A 14,602-nucleotide genomic window follows, 5' to 3' on the forward strand; every position below is an offset into this window, starting at 1 on the left:
TGTCACATCCAGCCCTGTATTTCTGTAGTTGTTACAATAGCTGACAATATGCCATTCCTGTATGATCTTCCCATTGTGTGGAGCAGAAAACGTAAAAAGCTCTGTACCCACCAGCTGCCATGAAACAAGGTCAGAGAGACCCAAGAGGCCACCAGCAGAGAAGAAAAACAGACTCTCAGGCTAAGCAGGCTGTGCCCCAAAATAGTTACTATCCAAGAGTGGTGGAAATCAGAGTGTTGCACTTTCTATATTTAGCTTTGCACACGGTTTTTAAACTGCCCTGGTGAGAGGCCCGAGGTCTCTTCTCTCCCAAGTAAGAAATACATACATGTCTAATGAGAGGAAGTAGCCCCAGATAACACTATGGACATGAGAGGCCAGCATCGGGTTTCTATTCTGCATAAATCTCAGCATGGATAGTAGCAAGGCTATGCAGCACGGCACGTTTTTATTGAGATATTAGTACAGTATTGGACTGTAGGAATGCTTCACTTTATTAATTTCAGTTAAGTCTTCATACAAATGTTGGAATATTAATAAAGACAGTTATCAAAATGCAGATTTTGACAATTAAATTAATCTATAAATGGTACAATAAGGCTGTTACAGAGTCACTGTGAATGGACAGAAATTAGGACATGGCAGTGGTCATCTGAATTTTTTCCTTAGGAGGCATACAGGACTCGTTTATTGCAAGTAAGAAGAACTGACAGCTTAGACAAAAATCATAAAAAATAACAATACCATTGATAGTAACACTAGATCTTGCTGATTTGAAGACCTGAAAGTACCCTTTGGAGAAGACAACAATACCAAAACTGCTGAAAAGCGGAGCACCTGGTAAGTGAAACACAATTTTAACAAGTTCTGCTCGTGACATGTAGACAAAACCCGATGGCACAATATTGTTACAAATCACTTTCATCCCACAGATAAAAATTGATAGAAACATCTTTAAAGAAAGTACTCCCAAGTTAGAATGTTCTTCATCATACAAGGCAAACATAAGTAAGGCTTTAGAGTGAAGAAGATTTGAATTAATACTATCTATTCTGTCTTTTTTTTTTCTTATTGTAAAATTCACCATAGCAGATATTTTTCTCCCAGCAAATCACAACATACAGCACATGCCAGACCGACACCCTCCATCCCCACAAACACAAAAGTGGAAAACTAGAGCAGTTTTAAGAGAGTGGTTTAAAAAAAATAAAAAGTAAAAATAAATCAATGCACACACATTACGCCCACCTGGTGCCAAAACACTTAAAGATAATGATGTGCACGTTCACTTGACTAAGACACTTGTGATGAGCGAGCAGGCGGGGCTGACACTGAGTAAAGATCGCTAGCACGTTTTGTCGTGAGCATCCTAAAAATAACGTACCGCAGAAAGTTTTTACAAAGGACGGCTAAAACAGTCAAATTCAGACACCATTAAAAATATTTCTAATATGCAGTGTCATTGGTTTTCTTGGTCCCGGCTTTTCATTACACAGTGTTGCTTCATGTAAATCTGAATCTGAGCACTGATTATCTTTGACCAAAGGTGTTCATATGGAATGAATATCAACATGACGGTTCATTAAATCAGCTAAAGGAAACACTATACAAGGTAATTATACTGCAAGGAGATTTTACACTATCAGATTACAGCTGTAGTACCAGAGAGGAACAGACTGAACTGAGCTGGATGCAGATTACGCAGAAGCAGCTGGGGGCTGCTGCAGCTGGGATGGGTTGTAAAATACTTTGCGTTACTGGAATTTAACACTAAGTGTTACTGCTCCAATCCAAAATACATCACGGTAACATCTGAGCAGAACCCGCCCCTGAATTTAGTAATCCAAACCGTACAATACCGGTGGCACCTCTTTCTGAAGCTCTCACTGTTCTCCTTGGATGACACACTTTAAAGGGCAGGAGGGACACTTTGGCTGCATGAACCCATTTAAGGCAAACCAGGGAGATGAGTAACAGTCGCTGCCCACCGGAGATGACGTTGTGCACATATCAGGAAAGACCAAAATCCATCACTGAGGATTGCAAGTGCTGTTGGGACATTTCGACAAGGATATCTGCTTTGATATTACGTACTTGGAAGCAACGTTTTGTTAGTGGTTAGAGCTCAAACTGAAGAATGGGTCAATATTTTCAGTGAATAATACAGGGCTGCTGGAACAGGCACACAACACATGGTTTCTGAACACATGGTAATGATTCGATCCCAGTCCACTCCTCCAATTTCTCCCAACACAAAGAAATACAGGAACATTAATAAGCCAAAACAAACAAACAAACACACAAAAGAAAAAAAAAAACAGATAAAGGCTAGGTGACATCCACTACAATATAGTGCAGGGTTTTTTTTCCTTGAAGGGGTTGTCTGAAGCAGGGATGCCCGTAAGGAGAGGGTCATTTCTGGCGTGTTCGGTGCAGTAGTTCATAAGGTCTGCAGAGGCCTTGGATACCTGTGGAAACAATAAAAAATAAGTAAATAAAAAAAACATCACATACGAATGGAGAGAGCTTTTAATGGATGTCTTTGTTGCAATGCGCAAGCACACAAAGTCAATCCATTTGTAAACACAACACATATTTATGTACTGCTCAACAATTATATGTTCAAAAGCTTTGGATCTTTAGACTGGTTTTAGAGTACGGCATCACATCTATTTGAGATGAACATGTGAAATAAGGATATCCTTAAAAACTCCAAGCACCACTGTATCTAAACATGTGACCATCGTGTCTGTCTCTGCCAGGTTTGATGGAGTAAAGACTCTGAAAAAGGAATACAAATCACTAAACAAATTGTAATTTGTATTCCACAAAGTGGCTCGAATTCACGAGTTATCATCCAATGCTATTGCTTGTGTAGAAGCAACAACTTTTAAGAGAAGCAGTTGTGTGATTGGCTGGTTAATCCCATGTACACACCTCACATTTGGCCAAAAACAACAATTTTTCCCCACACTCCATTCATGTTATTCTGCAGAACATAAACATGTTTTTAAATGTGTATTTTATTTGTTAAGGTATCTCGTAACATTGAACATGAGCAGTTCACTACACTTTGAGCCATTAATTCTATTTTATTTTATTTATATAGTGACAAATCATATGTAAAGAGAACATTACACCCCCCAGAGCAAGCACCCCTGGACCATATGTTGTTGGTGGAACAGATACATAACATAGAACAGGAGAGGTGGCTTGAACGAGGCACTGTACCTTTATCCTCTCAATGCTCGCCTCTATTCTCAGCTGGTTCACCGTCCGTCGGGCATGGGCGATGTTATTGGAAGGGTGAAGCTTTGAAGACATCCTGGGCGATGCAACACTGCAAGGAAGAATGGAAGATGACTGGATGAGGAGGAAGAAACAGATAAAGAATGCAAATATGTTTTTGGTAAGAATGCACTGATGTAAGAGGCCAATAAAATCTAGTTTTGTTTTCAGTTCCTGCACTTCTATCGAAATGATGATTCCAATTATTGGCACTGAATGTGTCTCAGGTGTTCATCACAAGCTATTAAATGATTTGACCTTATGTAATGCATGTAATGTGTTGCATACCAACAGCTCTATAGCACACAGACAGGCCAAACATCCACATTTCCTTTGAAATATGCAAATTTTGTTTTGCCAGTGCATACTTGCAGCAAAAGTATGTGAGCTGCACACACTCTGCTACCTAAGACAGTTAATGAAGATCAGAATATGCATGATGTGTGTGTTTGCACCAAAGGCCACAAAGAGTTCAGAGTTTTTCTGATAATCATTAACACACAGAGCGAACAAGCCCGGACATAATTCACAATCCAGCTCCGATGTCGCTCTTGTGCTCTCTTGCTTCCTTTTATTGCCACGTGTCTGTGTTTCCCATAAAAACAGACTTATTTCCTGTAACATCTTTGCATAACACACAAATGCCTTCTTGTGACACACCTTGCTTTGACCAAAACCTTTCTCAGCAGAGAACAGGAAGCCTAAAGTACAGCTTCTCAGAAGTTTGTGTCGAAAGTTTGTGCAAACTGTGACGTTTAATTTAAATTAACAAACAGTGTGCGTGAAATATATAAATCAATCAACCTGTATGCAGTTACAAAAAGGCAATGCTTTTTCATTCAGGCCTTTTAAAAGTTGCCTTAGAGCGTATTTTTGGTTTTTATACTCTAGTTTTAGCTAAATACCTACAGGGCTCTATTTTCTGCTTTGCAGAGATACCCTGGCGTTAAAGCAAAATCTTTACTGATTTAGAAACATGCAAACAGAAAAATACAAACAAGTATATTATTATTACTATTACTACTGTGTTTATGTTTTGGTGCACAAATGCTCCAATTACTGCATCCGCTCTGAATGGGCACAGGATTGTGTAACGAGGCCTCGGTCACAGTAACTGTAAATGATACAGGAAGGTGCTGTAAACGAGACACACATGAACTTGCAACAGCCACAGACAGTCCTAAAGCCAGTTTTAGTCCAATGCAAACATATTGCAGAAAATGTTTATTTTATTAGACCCTGTCTGCAGGATGTAGTCAGTCCAGACAGCGTCTGATGCTGTAGCCAAATCACACTGCTTTTCATTTCAAGAACAAAGAGCGAGGGAGGAATAAAGACAAAAAACGGAAACATGAAGGGACGGAAGAGTTCTCCTGGGAAGTGCCTGATTGGAGTTTTATTTCCATCCAATGACAAGTAAAGACTTCAAAAGAGTGAGTTTGAGAGATGACTCAAAGTGCTGAAATGTTATTGATATCTTGTGAGACATCAAAGAGTCTTGCGTCACAATCTGAGAGGGTAGAGACATCCTCATCTTCCTCATAAAGGCGAGCCACCAAAAGGTGAAGAGGACAAAAAAAATCCTTTTATCTAAACATTTTGAGTCCAAGTCTTTGTTTTTTTCTTCTTTTCAATGTGTGGAGGAATTTTGTGCAAGGGACATGCCCAGGCTTAGATTTTTTTCTTTTATTATTATACTGAAAGAAGCAAAGATTTTGTTCCTCACTTCTTGACACTAAAAATCTCCACAGGTATAAAGTTCCAGACTGCACTTTTACTTCACCTGCTCCAGATGGGCTAGCATTTTCCTGCTTCCAGATAAAATATTCTGGTATCTTGGCACTATCAAGCAAAACCGACTGCATAGTGCAATATGCAAACACGGCCCAACAACTGCTGATCAAGTACTACAAAGAAATACTGCGATAGAATGAGAAATGCAAACAAGCTTCACACGGCAGGTCTGAAGTAAAAAAAAACAACAAAACTTGGGCTGGTCCTTTCTCTCAAAAACCTCTTCCTGCAGAGAGGCTAATCATCCATGTCTTGAGTTAAAGACTGCTATTTCAGGTTCAGCAGCAATTACACATTCTGCAAAAGAGAATAAAAGGGCTCTTAATCACAGATCAGAGGTGCAAGTAAAACCAAAGCAGATTTAAAAAGGTACCACATTTTATTTTGCTGCCAGCGTAATTCAGACAAATTAATTTAAAGGGTTTAAAGGGAGATTTATTCTGAAATTTTACCAAGTTTTTCTCTTTTCTGTATAAATGATGCTGTGCTATGTTAAGTGATCGTAACTTCTCACTTTTCTATGTGCACACTGTGTCTTAAATAAGAAAACTTCCATCATTCTGCTCACAAGTATGCAGTCATTCAGGTGTGTTTTAAAGATATTTCCAGGATTGGACGTCCTAGCTAATTCACCCCAAGATCAGAAGAACTGCAAACAACCCAAGAGCTAAATCTCAAATACAAAGTCTATGTCTGAACACACCACAAGCCTTCTAAATGATGCCCTTTCGATGTACAGAGTGTTGATCCTTGGCCATAATGTTTGGCCATAATGCATGCTGTGTTTGATGAAAACCATCAGGACAAACAACTCCTCCCAGCTGTCAAGCACGGTGGTGGAGGCATAATGATTTGTGCTTGTTTTGCAGCCACAGATCCTGGGCACCTTGAGGTCGACCATGAACTCCTCTGTCCATCAAAGTATTTTACAGAAAAATATGCATAACGACACAAAAGGATATCTGTGTAGCTTCTCAGTCATCCAGGTCATGGTAATCTAAGGAGCTTGGAAAGAATAGAACAGTTCCTTAGAGCTTCTTCAGAACTGAAGAAGCTTCTCAGATGAAAGGTGAAATGTCTTCAAGAAACTTAAAGATGTCCAGTTGTTTTTCTTTTCAAGCTTCAAGATTACACAAAAGGATACAAAAAGAATTTTTCTGTAATGTTATATCTGTCTCACAGAAAAGATAGCACCCAGATTCGTTGGCCTAATGAAAGATGTCGACTATAAAAATTTGTTGATGCAGAATTTTATTGTCGATGCATCATATCACGTAAATCTGTTTATGTAACTGCAATACACTGCAGGAAACTATGTGGGCAACTATGCGCCTATATTGTCTGCCAAGGCAGACAATATAATTCTGTTTTGTTCTGTTTCACTAGTACTAAGCACAGGCGTTGAGTTCGTCTTTTAATGAGGCTCATGCACCTCTCAAATGGCTGAAGTCATGACAGAGAGCGACTTTTCCATTGTTCTCAGCTGCTGGGAACATCATCTCAAAAATAAGCGAAAGCCCCACTGCAGAGCTTGTCCACTGCAACTGTGAATCCATGATGAATTCATCTGTTAACGTTGGTAACTTGTTATTTTGGAGTGGAAACTAAATCTTTTGGATTTAATGTGAAAATTTATTTGAACTTATGGACAGAAGCCATTTTAGTTTCCTATTTTTAGTTGTTGTTTTTTTTTTGTTTGTTTAAATACTACTAGCACTTTAATTTGTGTTACTTAATACACTGATTATTTTAAAATTAATTTCCTGAGTCGTTATCTTAATTTGCTGGTGATTCACAGGTGGAAGGAATAAGGTGGGGAAAGGTACCTGGAGCCTGGAAGAAGAGATCTGCTCACAGGAAGTGGAGATAAGAGTTGTTGAAATAATCGTTGCATAATCAAATAATCAAAGAAAAACTTGCCGATTAGTCGACTACCAAAGTAATCTTTGCTTGCAGGTCTAATACCAACCCATTATTTAAATATTAGTTGCTGTCAGTAACCCTCAAGTGTAATAAGTATTTAGACTGAGACACTTTTAAAGCTTTGGCTCTCCACATCTGAAGCCTGGCATGTGAAGGGAACTAAAGAGACCTCCACGAATGTTATTTAAGATGAAATTAAGACAGAATTGAAAGTTTACTACTTTGTGTAGATTATTTTAATCAGCATGTGTGGTAGAAGAAAGAGGCAGGACTCCCATTGGGACTCAGAAGTGATTTCTGTAGGTAAAATGAGTCAAACAGTGCAGCCCCTGTGATGTGATGCCAGCTACCACCAGCAGCAGCCGGGCTGAAACTCTATGGGAGAGCACTGTGAGCATGAGTGTGTGGCATTAACCACCACCATGTACATACAGAAGCTGGGCAAAAAAAATTTACCTTCAAGTATCAGAAAAAGACCACCTCTTTTACAGCACAACACACATGCATACAAGCAGGCAGGACCACCTACTGCACAGAGCAGCATGGGCCCGCCACTCTGCTGTATCTTACACACACAAACCTACCCGCACACATGCCATTCATTAGCACGGTGTTCAAAGTACCAAGAACAGGGAACCATTATGAGTCAATGCTATTAACAGCAACACTCAGAGATGAAAAACTGTGTGTCTCACACTATTACTACACTGCAGCTTAAACCCAAAAAACCCTCTTAAAATCGGCTGACGAATACAAATAACATACATTAAAGGCTAAAAGAAGAGTCAGTCTGTGTGGTCTCTTCAGTGAGTGAGTATCTCGGGCTTTTTAGATTGGAGCAGCTTTTGTAATAAAGTAACACTGCTTTAGGGCTTAAGTATTGACAGCTGTACTTCACACTTTAACTGACATAAGGTGATGAGAGGCAGGCAAGGATCAGCCTTTTACGCATGGAAAGCTCTACATCTAGTTGACCCAAAAATGACAGATTGGTAATTGCAGACTGCGTTCTTCTGCAGATACACCAACTGGTACTGTCTTCGGTAAATGATCGGTAGGACCTTTTCAGAATGGGTGTTATTATTTGGGTTGTGGAGGAGCTGGAGGAAAAAATGTCACAGTAACCTAAATGCTCCAAAAGCTTGGATTATCTCACTCCTGCGCGCATGCAAATTTGATGCAAAAAACGAGTGCTCACAAAAAGAAACTCTAAATAAAAAAAATTCAGACATAAAAATACAGAGCTAAGCAAACCCATGCAGGCCAGGCCATCTGAGCATGGAGTTTATAGCATAGCGGTGAGAATATAGTAAAAGACTTGGAGGCAACTATGTCTTTGATGATTGAGAATGGATGTTTGTAGTGAAGGCTTTTGAGGTCCTTTTAAAGTCAGAATCCTTTAAATTTTTATCAAAGCAAGCTCAGCTTTCTGACGCCACTCCTGCAGCCACAGTGATCCATTCACTTTACACTGAGCAGTTGCAGTTACTGAATGTAGTTGTTTTACCAAGGGCAGATTCGACCTTCACAATACCTCCTGTATTTTTAGTCTCTGCTGATGCCAATACAACATTTCATTCTGACACAGGGAAACACATTTCATAAATTATTTTTTTCCCTGCAAGTACAGAACATGAAGGACATTACTGAACTGTCAGATGAAGAGCTGCAACCTAATCTCAAGTAAGGAAACAAACTGTACCGTGTCTTGCTGCCGTGTGGGAGCTACTTGTTTGTTAAATCAGATTGATCCTGCAATTACTTCTTCACTCATGCAACAATTTTTACTAAAGAAAAAAGAAAAGCATAGACCATGCGCTCTGATGTCGTGTTTCTGACAAATTGGCTGCACGACGAGTGCTTTCTGCAGTATTAAACTACATCTGCTGACATTATGCATGTGCAAGCTGCACATACATGATTATGCACAAGAGCCTCTTTTTTTATCTGCAAAAATATAAATCACATTTGATATGTGATTATTTTAAAAATACTTGAAAATCTACTGTCCAGACTGTAAGTGTTAGCGCTTTGGGGTCCTTAGGGACTAGTAAAGCGCTATATAAATACAGGCCATTTACCATTTTCCAAATAAAGCAGTGAATTGTGAAAATGCAACATACAGACAGATGTCTGCAGCTTTGAAAAGAGTTTAAAGGACTCCAGCCACACGTCATTATACTAGCTGTTCCCCTTTCCATACAAACACACACACACACACACACGCACTTAATCGTGGTATCTTTCTCAACTACAACCTTCCCCCTGCCAGTAGGAGTTTCCTAGTCTGCAGGCAAAGCTAAAAGTAGATCTCTCATACTTTGTGCTGCAACTCAGCACTTTTCCAGCTGAGTGAAAAACCGTCTCCTGCTGTACCTAAAACATGTCCCTCAGAACTACTCTGCAGCCTGCTTTACTATAAACACTTCCCTGTTCTCATAAGGTAACAGTGCTTATCAACCTTACTAATACTCAGTCATCAGTCCTGATGCTGAGTAAAGCGTGATTGTGTTTATAAACTAGAAGGGAGACTCTGGCTGCAGAGTTTCTCAGTCTGTGAAAAAGAAGGGGTGAGGCACAACACAGACGTGGTGAGCTTATACTTGTTTTATACTGTGAGAACCACAAGCCTGACATCACTACTTTCCCACCAGAAAAAAGAAAGAGGTACTTATTAGGCTCTGGTTTGTCTGTCAGCTGCTGTTTGGCAGTTAAAACAGCAATGATTTTGTCTGCCAAAGAGACATTAGAGACTTGGGACCTTTAACACAATTTATGCAAATTAACTGCACAACAAACTTCTTCTTCAGAAATGCTCATTAGCATTACTGTGTTACTGTAACATTTTGCAGGCCCTGACAACACACAATTTTGCCATTCTTGATAAGACTTATCATACGCAACAGCTGGTACACGAGCACCAGGGCATCTGCCATCCTCATTTATGAGCTTTGTTGAAACAACACATTGAGTCAGCAAGTCGCTTTGCAGAAATGTTCATTAATAATTTAGCATCGCAGGCTTAGGGTTAGGTAACTTTTTAGCCACATGCTAATGTAAAACATTTTATTTAAAAAAAGAAAAAGCTTCCTTTGTCATTGAGTTTCATACATTCAATTGTGCCCAACATATTCATTTTTTATAAGCTCTCCATTTGTGTATGCCAAATGGTTGAAAACTACACTTCCTATAATGCCATATTCAGTTTGCCTCTCAAAGACACCCATGTTAAAATGCCCAACTCTACAGCAGAATTAAACATGTTTACAGTTTGGTATTAAGAAAGGTTTCTTTTCTTTCCCTCCTTTATTACAACTGCATGAGACTGAATTTACCTATAATTCACCTGTTGAAATTATATAAAAGCATAAACGTATTATGGGTTGCATTAATAGAGACTTTGCATGACAAGGAGTTGATGTATAGGCCATAAGGTATCAGCTACGGGTTGTTTCATCTTAAGCTTCAGTCACAGGACCAAAGACTGATCAGTGATCATCTGGAATCCACTGGTCAACCAACAATCTGCAGTGATTGCTAGCCAATCAGCGGGGAACTACATACTTTTTTCCTTAGCAGCTAGAGGTTGCTAGGGGGCCACCACCACTTTCTACGTCTGTGCGATTGAGGCCTAATTTGATTCACTGTAATGAACCCTTCAAGCATCTTTGCCCTTGGGTTTCTTAGAGTATTGGTAATTCTTGGACTAATAAAATGCAGGTAATCAGATTAAAGACCAGTAAGTCTTTGTTTCAGACTTGATGGGTGAAATATTTACATTTTTCTTAGTTTAGAAAAATCTTAGTTCAGCATAATAGCCGTCTTCCATTATACTAAAATTATCAAAGAGAAACTCAAACCAATTGATGACATCACATTGGTTATATCCATCTTTTATACACAGTATGCAATGGATCGATAAAAAGAGAAGGATGTTAATCTAAACCTAAGCTTAACTCTAAATGCTGGTGATGCTGGTGACTTGATCGATGTTAAGAAATTAAGCATTTAAAGCACTTTGGATGTAGAAGGTCTGAACAAAAAAATAATTGATAAAAAAATTGAAGATATGCCCAAATTGCTAAATTTGGGAGGGTGGCTGCTGCTTAGTCACTAGTGATAAATGTATATAAGGGTTCCAGGTTTAGCATTTGCACATACATTGACAAGACACAGAGCTGCAGCACCACCCCCAGAGCTGCAGGTTTGGCTGCTAAGATAAGTGAAGCTGACTGACCCCACCCAGCATACTGGCTGCACACTCTGTCCACAGGGAATACTCGGAAGTTCAGTGTTCCTTATGATTACCAAGACTGCTTGATTGAGATCAGCTAACAGTCATTTCTATCCCTGAGCAATCAGATAGTTTCCAGGAAAAGCAGCAGGACCGTTCAAAGATTAATGGAAAGTTGTTCACATAAGACATGTGGTGCTAAACATAACACAGTATATTTCATGATACAGTTAAGTTCAAACCCACATACTATGGCTTCTCAGAACTAACTGCACAATCCTGTAACTTCTGCTGCAGACTGACTGGATCAACTAGTCTAATCACCTTGCAGTGTCTCCACCAGCAATTCAAGTTGCGCCTTACATCCATGTCTGCATAATAAATGTAATGAGGGCTTTTAATTAACTTAAAAGAAAAAAAAGGGTATCAAGTATATTTATCTTTGGCCAGTAAAGTTGATTTCGATTAATAGTTTCAGCCATGACAGTAGACACTGTGTTATATATACACATACATCTGAATGCTAGCAATGCAGAAAATCCACATAATCATCACTACTTCACATTTCAGGTGTCCTGAGACATCAGCATTCACGTGACTGCCACGAAAAGATGTAAACCTTCAAAGAAAAAGACAAACAACCTGAAAATATGATGCCTCCAGCCACAGCTGTTGCCAGTAAGGAGGCATAAATAACAATCCAGCACACCGGAGCAACCTGCAACACAGTCCCACAGTGTCTAGACAGAAGACTAGACTGGACTCATTTCTCCAGGGTTTCTAAATCCTGAATTCATGCACAATTACTCGAGGCTCATTCTTGTCCAAATAAAGTATGAATGATTCCTTGTTTCAAGCACAGACTGAATGGCTGAGAAGTTTTGCTGCAGAAATTGCAACTCAGCCCAGTTTTTCTACAAAGTCAATTCAAAAGCACTAGAAGCTACAAAGGTGCAAGGAAAAGCTGCACATGAAGTCAGATAAGTTGGGTACATCCATGAAACGGCAAGTAAGAGAATCAGTGTCCTTAAACATGATGTTATTTAGGTCAGGACTGTGTGAACATAGCTGCTGTACAGAGAGTGGCTGATACAGCGCACAAGAGGAGCGGCATTTGTGTCAGCGTCTCTGACTGCCTGACATAATGACAGATAACAATGATAATTGAGAGGACAAGCAGGACCGGTATGTAAAAACTAAGCAGGGCCAAGAACTCACATGACGAAAGAAGGCAATCTCAACCTAATTAGATTCCACTCCAGACACAGCTCACAGCCCAGACAGCTGTGTTCACACACTCACTACTTGATGTGAGTGTGTGAAAAAAAATCTTTTTTTAAAATTACTTTTGTTCTTGTTTCCTTTTCTGTGAACTACGATTTTTCATCACGATTAAAACAATGGCCCAAATTCTGTCTTTGAGTTATTTGTCTTTCTCACACACACACATCACTGAGTCATGTGGCAAAATCTGGCTCCCAAACTGCTGAATGGGCTATTTTCAGCAGGCAAGGTCAGCCATGTGGTGGCCCGTGGCTATTGTTGACATCGCAAATTATCAGTTGTGCAATTCTAAATGTGGGTGTATGTGGTTTAAAGATTAGGGCTGAATGTCGACTAAGTGTAGCATAGGCAAGTGAAGGTTTAATAGGTACCTGCAGCAGGTGTGGTGGGAGTTGTGTTTGTGAATCCCAGGATACAGAAAAAAAAATCTGTGACCTCCTTAACTGCAGCAACAAACATGGGTAACATAAAACAGTATAGTGCATTATAGCATCTCAATTCAGATCAAACAGTTCTTGGGGAACAGCTGGAGGCAAGTATCCAATGGGAATCTTCCAAGGATTTTTTTTCTGTTTGCATTTGCACTGCTAATAGGAAATAAGATGCAATAGTCTAGCTAGCAGCTGATAACGTAACATCCTTTTATTTTCTTGTGATACCCTTTCAACCAAGTCATTTTCTCTCTTTGCATTGCTTTCTTTTTGCAGTAGATGCATATTAGCAAGTTCAAGTAAAATGAAGCCCAATACAGCCTGGAGTTCATTAACAGTAATTTCTTCTGGGTATTGTTCAACTACTTTAATATTTTACTGATATTTACACTTTTTCCATAATAAAGGATACCTGTGCTGCATTCATGTGTTCAGCCTAACACCCTACACTTAATCTGGGCATATGTATGTCACTCAAAGTTCCTGTTATCCTCAGAAAGAATAAAAACCTACCTTTTTTATGCAAACACCAAAGATTGGGGGTACTATGCCTAAAGGTTCCTGGAACTAATAAAAGTTTCCTATATTAGACAATAAGTAGAGACAGCCTTGGGCTGTAACTTCAAGCAACCTTTCATATCAAAAGTGCAGTAGATAGTGATGTGCAGTATGGGTTGAAACAGATAAAACGATTAAAGGGAAGATCCAAAAAGATCACAAGTGGCTAACATGAGGGCCTCGAGAAAGAGTCTGCAATCTGCAATACGCTGAACGTAAGAGCAAAGAATGAGAGATATTTGGTCTTTCCATTGATGTAACTGTCAAATGGCTCCTTGCATTCCTTCCACAGGAGGGGCCAGAAATAATGAAACAACTATGTAAACGACTTTGTTGATGCTCAACAGCCTTTCAGACAGGACTCCTGGCTTTACATGCATGATGTCAAAATGCTAATAGCAGGACTTAAACTGACGCAGAAAGTTGCCCCAGTGATATTGTTAGCAGCTAGAGGGTATTCTAAAAATAGCCAGCAGCTCTTTGTTGGTACTGGCTGGTTGCAATTGGTTCAAGTTAAAAATGACACCCAACTGTAGCTGAATATGACCAATTTGGGCACCATCCAGATTAGCAAGGACTCGACAGCTTCCATGTAGTTGCCCGTGAGCCTCTGGTTCCCCAGTAATGGGTCATTATCGAGCCTGGAGCAGCCCAAAACAAACAGAGGCCTGTGGCAGATAATGCCCTCCGGACGTCATTGCAGACGCACAGAGAGTGACATGCAGGAGACATGGGCGACCTAGGCAGCGTCTCTCTCTGCGCTGCCCTCGGAAAACAAACAACATTGTTCTCCAAAAACTGAACAAAAGAAAGCTTAGTGCAAGCCGAGTGGAGTTTGCTGGAAATGGATGCAGGGAAGGAATGAATGGCGGGGCAGAGAGTTGTGTGCTTGCGACCGAGACTGAGGGAGAGATAAGAGTTTGTATGTGTGCAGGGGAGAGAGAGTTCAGCTGGAGAAAGCAAGCTGTGCAGCTGTGTGTATGTTGCATTTGGTCCTGTGCCAAATATCTGCTGCTAGAGACTGCTATAAAACTTAAAGCTATTGTGAGTGCTTTGCCTCTCGCCTCAGTCCCCCTTGCCTCTGAAAGCT

The 14,602-nt window shown here is 39.9% G+C and overlaps 1 protein-coding gene across 1 annotated transcript in view; it reads right to left on the reverse strand.

The window, feature by feature from the left end:
• Positions 1-476: 476 nt before the first annotated feature.
• Positions 477-14,602, reverse strand: part of gng12a (guanine nucleotide binding protein (G protein), gamma 12a) — a 37,797-nt gene continuing 23,671 nt past the window's right edge. The window contains exons 2-3 of the mRNA XM_026149128.2: positions 3,232-3,340; positions 477-2,468 (exon numbers count right to left, since the gene is read on the reverse strand). Of these exons, the coding sequence (XP_026004913.1) occupies positions 2,343-2,468; positions 3,232-3,324 (219 nt within the window). The 5' untranslated portion in view covers positions 3,325-3,340 and the 3' untranslated portion in view covers positions 477-2,342. The remainder of the gene's footprint in view (positions 2,469-3,231; positions 3,341-14,602) is intronic.

Source organism: Astatotilapia calliptera, chromosome 18 (genome assembly GCF_964374335.1).
Source record: "Astatotilapia calliptera chromosome 18, fAstCal68.1, whole genome shotgun sequence".
NCBI lineage: Eukaryota > Metazoa > Chordata > Actinopteri > Cichliformes > Cichlidae > Astatotilapia > Astatotilapia calliptera.